This window comes from Clarias gariepinus, chromosome 15 (assembly GCF_024256425.1).
Source record: "Clarias gariepinus isolate MV-2021 ecotype Netherlands chromosome 15, CGAR_prim_01v2, whole genome shotgun sequence".
NCBI classification, from domain to species: domain Eukaryota; kingdom Metazoa; phylum Chordata; class Actinopteri; order Siluriformes; family Clariidae; genus Clarias; species Clarias gariepinus.
Window position 1 is genome coordinate 2,322,915 of NC_071114.1, and position 14,586 is coordinate 2,337,500.

Genomic DNA, 14,586 nt, shown 5'->3' on the forward strand with positions numbered 1-14,586 from the left:
GATCTTTATGACTTCCTTCATGGACCTGGGCTTAGAGCAAAACAATTCAATTCAATTCAAACTATTTTATTTTATTTTATGTTATTTATGTAGCGCTTTTGGTCATTGCTGCAAGGATTTAGGGAAATGTGTGTGTATCAGCATGATCAGATCGTCCCTGATGAACGAGTCGAGTGTGACGGTGCTGAGGGAAAAACTCCCTGAGATGGTAATAGGAAGAAACCTTGAGAGGAACCAGACTCACCAGGGAACCCATCCTCATCTGGGTGATAACGGATAGCAGGGATTGATCTGCACTCATACTGTGTGTTAGGAGGCTGGAAGTTCAGTAGAACAGGAGATGTGGAGAAGTTCATATGGAGTCCAGATGGTTATTGGAGACTCAGGTAGACTGTAGGAAACTCCAGTCCTAAACTATCGAGCGACTGCAGTCACACGTGCTAAGAGAAGCATCACTAATGACCCAGCGCCAGCTGATAGGGAGAAACCTCATCGCATAATTCTGCACACATCAGGTTTCACCACGGTTGTGGTATCCTGTTTTTGCTCCAAGGGTACTTTTTTAGAATTATGCCCAAAAATGATTACCTCACTCCCATCTGACTGTGACACATTTTGCCCCATTTTGCTGAGAAGGATAAAAGACTTGTGAGTTTATCACAGTTTATTATTATGTAAGAAGGTCTGTCTCTGGCCTGACATGTGAAGAAGACGAGTGCGCTGGACCCCTGCAGGGAGTAAAGATTAACTGATGAAAAGGGAATGTGATTGGTTGGTTGAATTATAGTATGTTATACACAAATCATCAGGTCATATAATCATTTACTCAGCATAGAATCTGCAGCCTGTATTGTATTTTGAAGGCACTTTATGCCGCCTGGACCCGACTGTACAGACTGAATATGTCGCCAAATATTCACTAATAAGGGGAGAATTAAGAGCATGATAAATAAATCAACGAATGAATTCTCTGTGTCATTATTTCACATAACAAGGCTGTAACAAAGCAGTTACTTTATATTTCCACAACTAATAAGGCATATCTTTTACATAACAGATTTTTCACTTTTCAGTTATAAAGTTAATTGCATTGCTTATCAATAAATAATATGGCCTATGAAACAAGAAACTTCTTGCTGTTAATCATATCAATTAAGGGAAAGGGAAAAGTCATCCCAAAACATTAGATGTACCAGACCATGGAGACCGTAAGAGACCTTCATCACCATTTCCACATAGGATCACAGACTGTTTCTTGTGTTTACATTTACATTTACATCAATGTCATGATGTCAACACCACAGTGATAGGGCTCATCTCCGGAGGGGACCAGTCGAAACTACTGAAACGAGGTGGTGAGGCTGTCGCAGCTGTGGACGGACAACACCCTGCTTCGGAACACGTCACAGGAATGGATCATTGACTTTGGGAAATAACAGAACAGACATTTCACCCTTATTCATAAACGGGGACTGTGTGAAGAGGTTCACAGACGTCCGATTCCTGCATGTCCACTTCATGAAAGACCTGACTGGCTGGTGAAGAAGGCACAGCTGAGACTTTACTTTCTGAGGGTCCTCAGGAAGAATAATGTCCCTCAGAAGCAGTTGTTGTCCTTCTATCGTTACACTGTGAAGAGCATTGTGACATACTGTCTCTGTGTTTGGTTTTCTAGCTGTACAGCGGCACAGAAAAAAGAGCTCCGGAGGATAATTACCTCGGCCCAGAAGATCGCTGGTTGCCCTCTCGCCTGCCCCTTCAATAAAACTAGCAGTATCATTAATTACCTCGGCCCAGAAGATCACTGGTTGCCCTCTCGCCTGCCCCTTTAATAAAACTAGCAGTATCATTAAAGATCCGTCTCACCCTGGTCAGGCAGACGGTACAGAACAATCAAGACCAGAACAAATACACTGAAGAACCTAGAGCAGTTGTTGTTGGTCTTTCGGCAGGGTCAGGGCTCTAGGAAAATTACAGTATGTTCTGTATGCAACATCTGTCATTTAATGTTTGATATGAGTAAAGTACAATATATGTAAATAAACATTTCTGGTGCAATATATGTAACATTTTGTCTCCATATGTTTAACTGTTTTTCGACTAATTTATGTGTAAATACATTATATGTAAGTGTATAAAGTGTGTAATTGTATTTTGTATAGCTTGTGCAATATTTGTAAAACACTTCATTTTGTTGGGCTTCTCTTCTCTTCTCTTCTCTTCTATTCTCTTCTCTTCTCTTCTCTTCTCTTCTATTCTCTTCTCTTCTCTTCTCTTCTATTCTCTTCTCTTCTATTCTATTCTATTCTATTCTATTCTATTCTATTCTATTCTATGGCCACACTGAGCACACAGACTGTAATTGGTTTTCCCCTCAGGTTTCTTCTTCCCAGCCGGATCCTCAGGTGTGAGTGACCTTTCAGGAAAGTCCAGTTGGTCTTCTCTCCTCTCTTTTCCTTTCTTCTCCACAGAGTGCTTTGGTGTCCTGACTGTGACTGAAGGAGGAGTTTGAATATTATAACCACTTCCTTGTTAGACAGACACACAGGCTGGAAAGCACTTCATCGCTAAGTGGATCAGCCTTTAAGGTAACACTATGAAAGACTTTTCTCCTTTCTTTTCATTGTGAATCTTCTTTCTGATTTTGTACCAAACATGTAAAGATGATGAAGTGATCATTAATAAGGTGTGAGAATGCGGATGTTACATGTTTTTTTATTTTTTAACTATGGGCACGTGTTCATGATTGCTGTTTTTTTTAATGAACAATAATAATGTATGGCGTATGAAGTGATTATTATTATTATTATTATTATTATTATAATATTATCTCTGTCCATACTTGTTGAATAAGTGCTGCTGTAAGGGACTGCCTGGCGGCGTTACTGCGCATGCGTCAGCAGACTGTAAAGGCTTTAAAAGCCGCAGTTTTGATAATGAACCGTGTTACAGATTTATATTTCACTGTGCGGGATGTTAACCACGAGGAGCCAGATATTAAAATACTGGGCACAAGAAATAAAAGGTCTATTTTAAAGCGAAAGTCCGTCAGAGTCGTCAGGAGGATCCCGGAAGTGAAACGGAACTCTGCAGTGTTTATGTGGAAGTTTACAGGGGGTCAGGGGAAATATTAAAGCATCGATTATATAATAATAATCATAGAAATAATAATAATGTGATAATTCGGTGTGTATGACGTCCTCGTTGGTATTATTATTATTATTATTAATACTTTTTTTATTTTCAAGCAAACAGCAAACAAACCAAACAACATACAATCAAAACAATATAGCCAGTAAATGACACAAAGATTTAATTATTATTATTATTTGTCATGGTTTTATTTTATATTTTTTCTTTGCTTAAAAACGATAATATACAAACCAAACAACACACAACCAGGGGAAAAAACACACACGGGGGTGAACCTACTGGAAAGCAGCAGCAGCAGAATTAGGAACTGATAATTTTATCCAGTGTGACTCGATAAAAGTAGAATTCTAACTGCTTTGGATCTGATCATGCTTGTTGAATAAGAGCTGCAACAGTAGGGAAAAAATAGCTGGCGGCGTTACTGCGCATGCGTCAAACTCCACAGACAGTTTAGTCGCCTGAAAAAGCTTTATTAAACCTCGCTGCGTTCTTGACCCGTGTGTGAGATTTATATTCTACTGTGCTGGATGTTAAACACGATGAGATAGATTATGCTACGTTTTTTAATACAGTGCACAAGCGATAAACAGTCGATTTTCAGTTCAGGCGGAAGTAAGCTACCTAAGGGTCCTCGGGAAACCGGAAGTGACCCGGAAGTCGGCCGGGTGATGTGTGTTTATATGTAGACTTTGCGATGGCTCGCGATACGTGTTCACCCGGGACAGTTAGCTCGCGCGGACGCGAGGTGATAATGACCTCCGAATGATTAAACGCGTCGCCTTTATCACCGCCGTGTGCGAGTTTGATCCCCGTGTTTGTGTATGATGAACAGGACCCAGCTGAAGCGCTCGAGGATTCTGAGGATGGCTCTGAGTGACACTGACGCCGCGGGGCACGACGGGAGAGAGGAGCCGTTCTTCCTGAAGGCGGTCAAGATCGCGTTTGTGGTGGCGCTCTACTGGTTCGTGTCCATCACCATGGTGTTCCTGAACAACCACCTGCTGGACAGTAAGGAGCTGGACGCGCCGCTGTTCGTCACCTTCTTCCAGTGCGTGGTGAGTGTGATGCTGTGCTGGATCATGAGCCTGCTGGCGGCGCTGAGGCCCGGCTGTGTGGACTTCCCCTCCATTAAACTGGACATGAAGGTGTCCCTGCAGATCCTGCCCCTGTCTGTGGTCTTCATCTCCATGATCGCCTTTAATAACCTGTGCCTGAAGCACGTGGGGGTGGCCTTCTACACGGTGGGCCGCTCCCTCAGCACCGTCTTCAACGTCCTCTTCAGTTACGTCATCCTCAAGCAGACCACGTCACTGTACGCGCTCGCGTGCTGCGGCATCATCCTGGGTGAGCGCATGTCCAGAAGGTCCCACTCCACCCTGTCACCTGGCCTCCAGGATCACACACACACACACACACACACTGCTGCACTGGTCTAGGCTCAGGTACAGGTGTGTTCTCATTAGGGACAGGAGTCGCCTCCTCGATACCGTCTTATCACATCCGCTGTACCGCTTCAATTAAAATACCACCATTTTATAAATACAGCGACGTACAAACGCTCCACCTCAGGTGGCTTTTTGTCTTAGGAACTGAAATTTTGCAAGAAATTTCCCTCAGCATGCAAAACAGTTGAGAGCGACTGGGACGAAGTCACGTGTACGAGACACTCAAAACCCGTCCGCGTCAGTGTAAAGGCAACAGTCACGAGGATGTTCTCATGGACGGTATCAAGTAGAAAAGGGAGCCGCTTTCAGTTAGGATTATTAAAGCAGTCTGTGCCGAGAGGAGTCATAAATGTGGGGTTAAGTGAGGGTTAATTTCATATTTAACTTAATTTTGTGCAAAAATATGATTATAGTGTTGGAAATTAGTAATATTGATGACATTTTTTGGGTGGCTCTAACGAATTATCTGCATTTACATTCTTTCCTATGGGACAGCGTGTTTCACTATACGAAATTTCATCTTAAGAGCTCGCCTCCGGAACGGATTAAATTCATACGCCGAGGTTCCACTGTATCCCGGTTCACTATTACATTTCCCTCCGGGTTTGTTACAAATTTACGTTAGTTTTAAAACCAAGTGCATTGTTTAAACACTACAAACTAACTTAAAATACATAAACATTTAACTGAGCAGCGTGTATTAGGGTTGGGTTAATAGACGATTCTGTCGCAGATGGCCGATAGACATCACAATGCTGAGCCGGCATCGCAATTGTCCGCCCGCCCCCGCCACACACTTAATCACACTAGATAGAAAAATGAAATGCATGCTTTCACTTTCCGCATCTTTACTTATTTTATTATTATTATTATTATTAAATTCAAATTTCAAATTCAAATTTTATTTGTCACATACACAGTCATACACAGTACGAAATGTAGTGAAATGCTTATACGACTGCCAGTGACCTTAAAAGAGAAATAAATATGAATAAAAGAAATACAATAGAAAATTAAATAGAAAAATTAAATTAAACTAGGAAAAATAGAACTAAAAATAAAAATAGAAATATGATGTACATAAAAATAGAAATATACTGTACAAATTGAAATATACTGTACTGGGTGTGCAAATATGCATAGAACAAAGTGTCTTTGTTAGGAAATAATAACAAGGAAGTTGTTAGCGATCACAATACAAATGAGCTGTATTCTGCGGGATGGTAAACACACAAATGGTCATGTAAATTTGACGTCTGTGAATCTTTTGCACCGCAAATCCTACACACCACTTCAGACGTATCTCGTGACTGTCCTCTTTCATTCGGTCTAAAGCCAAAGTATTGCCAGATAGGTAAATTTGCACCTTTTTTACCAACCAAGTTTGTCGACGCCATTATAACGACACAGATCACTGTGCCCATTTATGCCAGAGTCCCGCGGAAAAAGTGATTGACAGGTGGTATCCCCCCTCTTCGCAATGTTTTACATTAGACATTGTAGGATGCCAAATTGCTCGACATCGCCCAACCCTAGCGTGTATCTCTGTCCTCCAGCATAATTATTTCTAAACAAACGTATCAAATAATTTACTCCTAACACACAGGATGAAAATGGGTGAATAGTTCAGAGAGCGCCACCTGTAGGATTATAAAAAAAAGCCACAAAACTCAACTTTACAGTGAGCGCACGGGAGTGGCTGTGATTTCTGACTAATTAGTGCTGGTGGAGACTAAGTGAGACTGGTGTAAGTGTGTGTAATGAGTGGGTTTAAGACTAATTCTCTCACAGTTTGGAGAAAAAGGCAGATTGAAAGTGTTTAAAACGTGTGATTTTTAATGATGTAACGCCATAAAATGTGTTTCTGTTGCTCCACTCGGGAGCTTCTGCGCTCGGTTATATCTGAGTCTGATCAGCTGATCACCCGTCACGACCAGTCACACTGAAAACCAGACAGTCCGGCTCACTGACCGATCGACCGCTTCATCTCTATTATAGATGTAAGAAATAGTTTTTAACAAATAGATTTTGTACTCCGTATGGAGACACGTGAATCACACAGAATGGAACTGAACACATTTTCCCCGCCTCTAGTTCTCATTGCACTGATCAGTCTGTCCGAGTCAGAGACTGTAGCTCAGGAGCTCCTGATGTCCTAATGACACTTTTAAACACCACACACACATCTCTAATCACACTCGCAAAGCAAGACACCCCATGCTGCACCCCTGCAGTTATTAGACTGTGCCTGTCTGATCAGTAAAGTCTGACTATTTCAGTGTGTTCTGTTCCTCCTCAGGTGGTTTCTGGCTCGGTGTGGATCAGGAAGACGCTGCCGGCTCCCTCTCCTGGACCGGGGTGGCATTCGGCGTCCTAGCCAGCGCGTGCGTCTCCTTAAATGCCATTTACACCAAGAAGGTGATGCCCGTGGTGGAGGGAAGCATCTGGAAGCTGTCGTACTACAACAACCTGAACGCGTGTGTGCTCTTCCTCCCTCTGATCGCCGTGTTCGGGGAGCTGCCGCGCATCTTCAATTTCAACCGCGCCTGGGACGGACATTTCTGGGGCATGATGGTTCTCGGGGGTTTCTTCGGCTTCGCCATCGGCTACGTGACGGGCCTGCAGATCAAATTCACCAGTCCCCTGACACACAACGTCTCCGGGACGGCCAAGGCCTGCGCTCAGACCGTCATCGCCGTCGTGATTGAGCACTCGTCCAAAAGCATGCTGTGGTGGAGCAGCAACATGATGGTCCTGGGAGGCTCGTTCGGCTACACCTGGGTCAAAGGACTCGAGATGAAGAAAGGTGGCACGAGTCAGGACGCTCCGGCAGCCGTAGAGAAAACTAAAGCAGACACGGGAGTGTGAAGAATAAGATTTTTTACATATATATATAAAGGGTACACTGGACTAAAGGACGGGTATAAAACTAGAGAATATAAGTTATTTCTGTAAGATATCGGACCCATTTTATTACAGATAGCAAGTGAATAACCGCTTATGTCGGTCAAACATGCATACAACCAAATCCACTTTACACACAACACCAACATCTTACACAAAAAAAAAAAATCTAACAAAAACTGAAGATTCCTAAGAAGCGCCGCTTCACTTCCCGTCATGTCGGCTCACCTGTGCGGGACGTTTTCTGTGAAAATGCTGCAAACGTGCCAGCTGAAGTGCCGATGCGTGTCTGTGTCCTGCACGCCAGACAGGAAATACCTCCTCCTACCAGGAGGGGGCAGCAGTATGTACATGCCTTACACATCATCTCGCACCATTTTATTATTATTACTATTATAAAGTTTATTTTAAAGTTGATGTAATCACCCCTAACAGAAATGGACCCAAAGACTTTGAGAATGTTTTATTATTATAATAATTTTTTATATAGGTGATCCATGTGTTTCTAGTATGATCACACTCCTGCGTTTGGACGGTAAGGAGAGTCCTTATCTGTGAATTCATCTACCAATAAAATCACCACACTAAGGCGCTGTCGCTGTCTTCTTGCACCCTGAAAACGTCCTGAAGCGGGATGTTATAATGTGTTTATTAACAGCGTGATTGGGATTCACACAGAACACGCTCAGGTCTACAGGTCTGGTAACGGATTTGTGATCGACAGGATTACTGGATTCACACCCGTTTGGTCCTGATGGTCAGCTGACTGTTTAATGGTAACGGCTTGATGCGGTTTAAAGTTTAGATCCTCGCCACGGCAGTGTTGGTTTTATTGGTATAAATCATAGTTTCCTTCTGATCTAAATGTACATCAAAGTAAAGTGAAAGATATGATGAATGTGTGAGCAGTAGACAATATGTTTAAATGTTTAGTTCCTTATTCGAGCTCTACCTTTATCACCTGCTTTGTTTGCAGGGATACAATATGTTTGTGTTTACATAAATGACGTTTTTAACTCCAGATCATTTGTAACCTCAATGCTGTTTGTAATGTGAAGACACTAAAAAAAGCAATTCTATAATTAAATCAGTACACCTTTTAACAACACGTTTATTTATTTGTTTATTTATTCATTATCAACCCCGCTCCTGGACCTTGGGGAACACTGGTGTTTTTCCTGCTTCCTAACTCATAAGCTAAGTAAAACAGCCTGAACCTTAAAGCCCTTAAAGCTCTCTGGAGGTTCTGGTCCAAGCACTAGTGAGATGTTTCAGGTGACCTGGGTGAGTTAGACGAGCAGGGTGGTAGGTGAGGACCGTGTTTTGAGATCATAAAAAGCGCAGTTTAATTATTAATCACTGAATGTTCAAGAGTTGGATATGTGTTGACTTTTGCCCTTTGTCCAATCCACCAGGTCAGTTGTCACCATTGACCTGTAGGGAGCTAGCGGCTAATAATTTCCCTCGCATCAGTAATTACCGAACGAAAGGGTGGCCCTATTTTATTTTTTTTTTTTGAGAAGTTAAATAAAAAAATAAATACATGAAACTGACTTACTTGTAACTGTTCATTTAAAAAACTGAATATTCTTGCAAAATAAATGCAAAATACAAAAAAAAAAATCAAGAGAAACGTCTTTGGTTTCAGTTACGACTGCTGTAGTACTGTGAATGATGTCTCCCTCATCAACTTTCCACATCAGGGTGTGTAATTATGAAGCTTCTTCATGCAGAGAGTTCCTCCTAGTGATGAAACTCTGGGTGTTTCCCAACGATTCTCCTTAAAATAAAAGAGTAGATCCTAGTAAAGATAAAAGTTATTCCTGAAGCACCTTAACACCTAAAAGAGCTCCTCATGTGTTAGGAGGAGTGGGGAGGACTCTTAAGATCCTTAGGAGTTTCTTAAGCTGAGAAAAAAATGGACACGCCCACAATCACAGCGAGGAGCCGAGGCTTTTTTCTGAAGTTCGGATAAGTACAAAAATTACTTAAAATGAATTCAAATATTAATATATTAAAATAAAATTAATTCATGAAATCAAATAAATATCTGTGATTTGGGTAAAATAAGCCTCTTATCTCAAAGTAAGGGTTTATAATTTATTATAACTAAGAGCGCTTTGTAGTGATGTGCGGGTCACGCATTTGTCATACCCGACCCGACCCACCTGACCCGCTCTAATATGCGCAGGTCAAGCACGTGCACCAACTCCACCCACCGACCCACAAATAAACCATGATGTATTTAGTTTATCATCACCAGACTGATCAATGGGACGAAGGAGCGCACTGACGGCAGACAGCCAGGGAGACGATCAGGACAGATTCAATGAGAGCTTCCTCTGTTGCCTCACTACACTACACTTCTTCTAGGCTATTAATTATTTATACATCAATCAATGAACTCTCAGTGCTCCTTGATGATGATTTCTATGTTGGATATCACACCATCACAATATGCACTCCACACGCATTTCATTTTCTACTGCACAAGGGCTAAAGTTACTAAGAGGCCGCGGAGTGTGACTCTACAGATTCCTATTGTATTAAACACTGATCAGCCAGAGCAGTGACATTGACTATCAGTTACACCCACATGCCTGCGGGGACCCCAGGCCAGAAAAGTCAATGCAGCACGTATTCCTGAAAAAAAGTAAATGCTGGCTAAGATAAAAAGGGTGGAGAACACCCCGTGCACCACATCCCACAGCACAAAGAGCCCACGGCCCCTAAACCAGCCCTCAAACTCCACAGAATCCCAGTATGATCAAACCCCATAGAAAACAAGTCTGATCCACTCCGCAACCCAAAACGTCCTGGTGCTAGACACCACAGCCACGCCCAGAGGTCCAGATACAAGAGAAGCTTACACAATACTGGGATTATTACACAGCATTTCAAATTATTATGAAAATTGGATGTAAGTTTTATAAACATTAAATGTTAAATTAAACTCATGGATGATGTTGTGTCTCAGGGCTCTTTGGATCACTGAAATAAATCTCAGACACCGGTGATAATTAGTTTCCCAGATGAGCCCAATCACAGGAAAAGTACTGAAGCAGCCTGTTCTACATTATTAAGCAGGCCACGGGTTTCAGCAATATGGAAATGAAAAAGATCTCTGCTGACGAAAAGCGTCAAATAGTGCAATGCCTTGGACAAGGTATAAAAACATTAGATATTTCATGAAAACTTGAGCGTGATCATCGTACTGTGAAGACATTTGTGGCTGATTCAGAGCACAGACAGGTTCATGCAGATAAAGGCAGAATGAGGAAGGTTTCTGCCAGACAAATTCATCGGATTAAGAGAGCAGCTGCTGAAATGCCATTACAAAGTAGCAAACAGGTATTTGAAGCTGCTGGTGCCTCTGGAGTCCCGTGAACCTCAAGGTGTAGGATTCTTCAGAGGCTTGCAGTTGTGCAGAAACCTACTATTCGGCCACCCCTAACCAATGCTCACAAGCAGAAACGGTTGCAGTGGGCCCAGACATATATGAAGAGAAAATTTTTAAACAGTCTTGTTTACTGATGAGTGTCATGGAACCCTGGATGTTCCAGATGGATGGATGGTTGATGGATGGCCACCATGTCCCAACAAGGCTGCGACGTCAACGAGGAGGTGCTGTTGGAGGCTGTTTTGGGCCGAAATTATGGGAAGAGAGCTGGTAGCCCCTTTAGGGTCCTTGAAGGTGTCAATGCACGACAATGCACCATCTCATGCTGCAAAGAATACCTCTGTGTCATTGGCTGCTATGGGCATAAAAGATGAGGAACTCATGGTGTGGACACCATCCTCCCCTGACCTCAACCCCATTGAGAACCTTTGGAGCATCTTCAAGCAAAAGATCTATGAGGGTGGCAGGTGGTTTACATCAAAACAGGAGCTCTGGGAGGCTATTCTGACATCCTGCAAAGAAATTCAAGCAGAAACTGTCCAAAAACTCACAAGTTCAATGGATGCAAGAATTGTGAAGATGATATTAAAGAAGGGGTCCAATGTTAAGATGTAACATGACCTGTTAGGAGGTTTTTGATTTAAATAGCTTTTGATTTCTTTAAATATGACCTAAACCTAAATTCATCAAAAGCCCATTTTCAGTTCTTTACAACCTATAAAATGTTTTAACTCTGTTGTTACTGTTGAACAGTGTGTTTTCAGTAGTTTTTTTTTATTTTTTATAAATATTGTTATCATTAGGAGGTTTGTTCATAAAATTCAAATTATACACTAATAGTTGATGACTTGAAAATAATATTGACTGTCGTTTGCATTGACTGATTATGAAAATCAGGGAAAGATATCATTTGCATAATAATTTGGAACGTAGTGTATTATTTGTATTTTTTTTGTTGTAATCTTATGGCTGATCTGTGTATATTTGCAAACCCATTACAGGCATTGTCCTGATTCTGCAGATGCATGCTGGACATTTTCTGAATTTCGGCCAAATGCACAAGGTCATGCAGTGGGTTCTCTCCTATTAGATGACACACAGACACAGGATCTCTCTCTCTCTCTCTCTCTGTGTCTCTCTCTTTCTGTCTGTCTTTCTCTCTCTGTCTCTCCCTCTCTCTCTTTCTGTCTGTCTCTCTCTGTCTCTCCCTCTCTCTCTCTTTCTGTCTGTCTCTCTTTCTGGTGTGTGTGTCTTTTGCACAAAGCTAACGTGCTGAAGAGTCACGTGACGGTTTCTTCCCAAAATGTGCTCGTGTTATTATATTAAATATGCAGCCATAAAATAAATAAATAAATAAATAACTACACAGTCCAGGCGAGCCCTCAGGTCCCCCAGTGCGGTGTGTACAGGAGTCTCGGTGTCGGTGGCGCGCGGGTGAGGGGCGTGGCGGCGGGATCGGACTCACGGGGCACGCGCCCCTCCCGCCTCTCCGCATCACACTGTGTGAGTGTGTGTGTGTGTGTGTGTGAGTGGAGGAGGCGGAGGCAGTAATGGCGGAGAGCGCGCGGAGGGACAGCCCGGCTCGTGCACAGCACTCCCGGTCCACACCGCCTCGAGCCGGCGCGCGCAGGTGAGACAGGGACAGAGAGACAGTGTAGCGCTGCGGGGGGTGTCCCTCTGTCCCTCTGTCCCTCTGTGTGTCTTCATTTGATCCGCTTTGTTTGGTATGATGATGATGATCTGTGTGTGTGTGTGTGTGTGTGTGTTGATGCAGCGGTCCAGTCTCCTCCTTAATGAACCCGCGTGTTTGTTAATTAATTAAATATAATAGAATAATAATTAAACTAATAACAGGACACAGTGCGCGTGAGTGAGATAACACACTGCCTTCACATTTTATACTGAAGTGACGTCACCGCAGGTTTAATGTTGTAATGCTCGTGCATGTCCTCATGTCCTCTCTGTCCCCATGTCCTCCCCTCACTCCATCCTGTCTCTTATTAATATTCCACCTTGTCTGTGGACAGTTCTGTTCCCACCTGTATCCAGTCATCATGGACACACACACACACACACACACACACACACACACACACACACACACTGTGTTGATATCATTAAACACCAGTTACTGACTAACACTCCGTCTCCTGTAAACACTGTGTGTTAGGGGTTTAACCCAGCTGGAGGAGACCATGGGCACTGGGGACGACCGTCACTTAATAAACTACTCCATCCATCCATCTAGTGTAGAACACACACCTTACACTACACCTGTTCTGATCAGTTCCACTCTGTGTATGTGTGTGTGTGTGTGTGTTGTATCTGCTGTAACTCGGACTGCCTGATTTGATCAAAAGTATCACATTCACTGTAAAAAATGTTTTTTAACAGTAAAATACCGTATAAATGCTACAGAATAAAACCGTATTTCACTATACTTGGGATAACCCTAGAATTAGCAGTAAAAAACTGTAATTAGTTTTACAAAGTAAGACCCTAAATGTAACAGTTAAAAACATATGAAAATATGTTTTTTTTGCAGTAAAATAAAAAAAAGTTATGGATGTAACATATAAACTCCCAGAGAAGGTATTTGTTACTAATATACTGAAGCATCAGTTTATATTTTACTAAACCTTTGTAAATAGAGGTTAAAAATCTGAAAAATATCCGTAAAAAATAAAGCGTAAATTTTACGGTAAAAAAAAAAAGAATGGTAAAGTAAATTACCATAAACAATACGGTAGGAACATTATTGGTTGTATGGGATTGCACTCATTATACTTTATATTTTAAGGATTTTAATGTTTTTTTTTTTACGATTTATAGCCGTCTAATATACATCAACTAAGGACTTTAAAGTAGTGAATGGTATTCGGCCCTTTGATCACTGTGGTAAGGACAGCCGCTAGCACGCTCCACCGCTCACCAGCCTGTGCCCGCGTGCCAGCAGGGCACTGCCCACCAGACCTGCACGTGCACACTTTTCCTTCCCTTTTCCCTTCCTCCCTCCTTTAACCCTTTCCTTCCCTAAGTAAAATCACCCCTTTCCGTCAGACCTCATCCGTGTTTGTTGTTTCCCCACGTGTGCCAAACCCATTACAAAATACATGAACATATTTAACACCCCAGTGCAGTGTCACCTTAAAAACCACAATGCAGGACAGAGGACATAAACAATTTTAACATGTGTGTGATAAAATCATTTTTTTTGTGTGTAAAGTTGTAATTAAAGGCTTTCTATAAAATTATATGCTTAGATTGTCTGCCCGAAACGCTTAAAAATGACATTTTGTATATTTGATTTTCAGAATTTAAATATTGTTTTGCTGTCTTTATTAAAAAATACATGGGACCATGCTGATGTCCAAGTCTTGAATAAATTTTGATGGGTTTTGATAATTTGATAATTTTGATTTTTTTTTATCAATTATTATAAAATTATTCTTAATAGTTTCTTACCAGTAAAATCTGAACGCTTATCAATGTAACTTCATCTCTTTTAGTTCCAGCTAGTGTGATAAAATAATGCTCTCACAGAATTGCTGAATGAATTCACTGTGGTTATTCATAATAAAAAATAGTCCAACAACGACAGCAGTTGTGTAGCTATCATGGTCGCGTAGTGGTTAGCACTGTCGCCTTCCACCTCCAGGTGCAATCTGTAAAATGTACAGTATA

The 14,586-nt window shown here is 41.8% G+C and overlaps 2 protein-coding genes across 3 annotated transcripts in view; both read left to right on the top strand.

The window, feature by feature from the left end:
• The first annotated feature begins 2,533 nt into the window (after positions 1 to 2,533).
• Positions 2,534 to 8,608, top strand: slc35c1 (solute carrier family 35 member C1). 2 transcript variants are annotated; one of them, XM_053513811.1, is made up of 3 exons: positions 2,534 to 2,588; positions 3,986 to 4,497; positions 6,898 to 8,608. In XM_053513811.1, exons 2-3 carry the CDS (start codon positions 4,017 to 4,019, stop codon positions 7,464 to 7,466), a joined length of 1,050 nt encoding a protein of 349 aa, XP_053369786.1. In that variant the 5' UTR covers positions 2,534 to 2,588; positions 3,986 to 4,016; the 3' UTR covers positions 7,467 to 8,608. The 2 variants fall into 2 exon arrangements, with proteins under 2 accessions (XP_053369786.1, XP_053369785.1); XM_053513810.1 differs by lacking the exon at positions 2,534 to 2,588 and having other exon boundaries at positions 3,806 to 4,497.
• A 3,864-nt stretch (positions 8,609 to 12,472) lies between these two features.
• The window catches only part of mapk8ip1b (mitogen-activated protein kinase 8 interacting protein 1b), a 35,804-nt gene continuing 33,690 nt past the window's right edge, over positions 12,473 to 14,586 (top strand). Inside the window, exon 1 of the mRNA XM_053513909.1 lies at positions 12,473 to 12,532. The gene's annotated coding sequence lies outside the window, so the exon portion shown is untranslated. The remainder of the gene's footprint in view (positions 12,533 to 14,586) is intronic.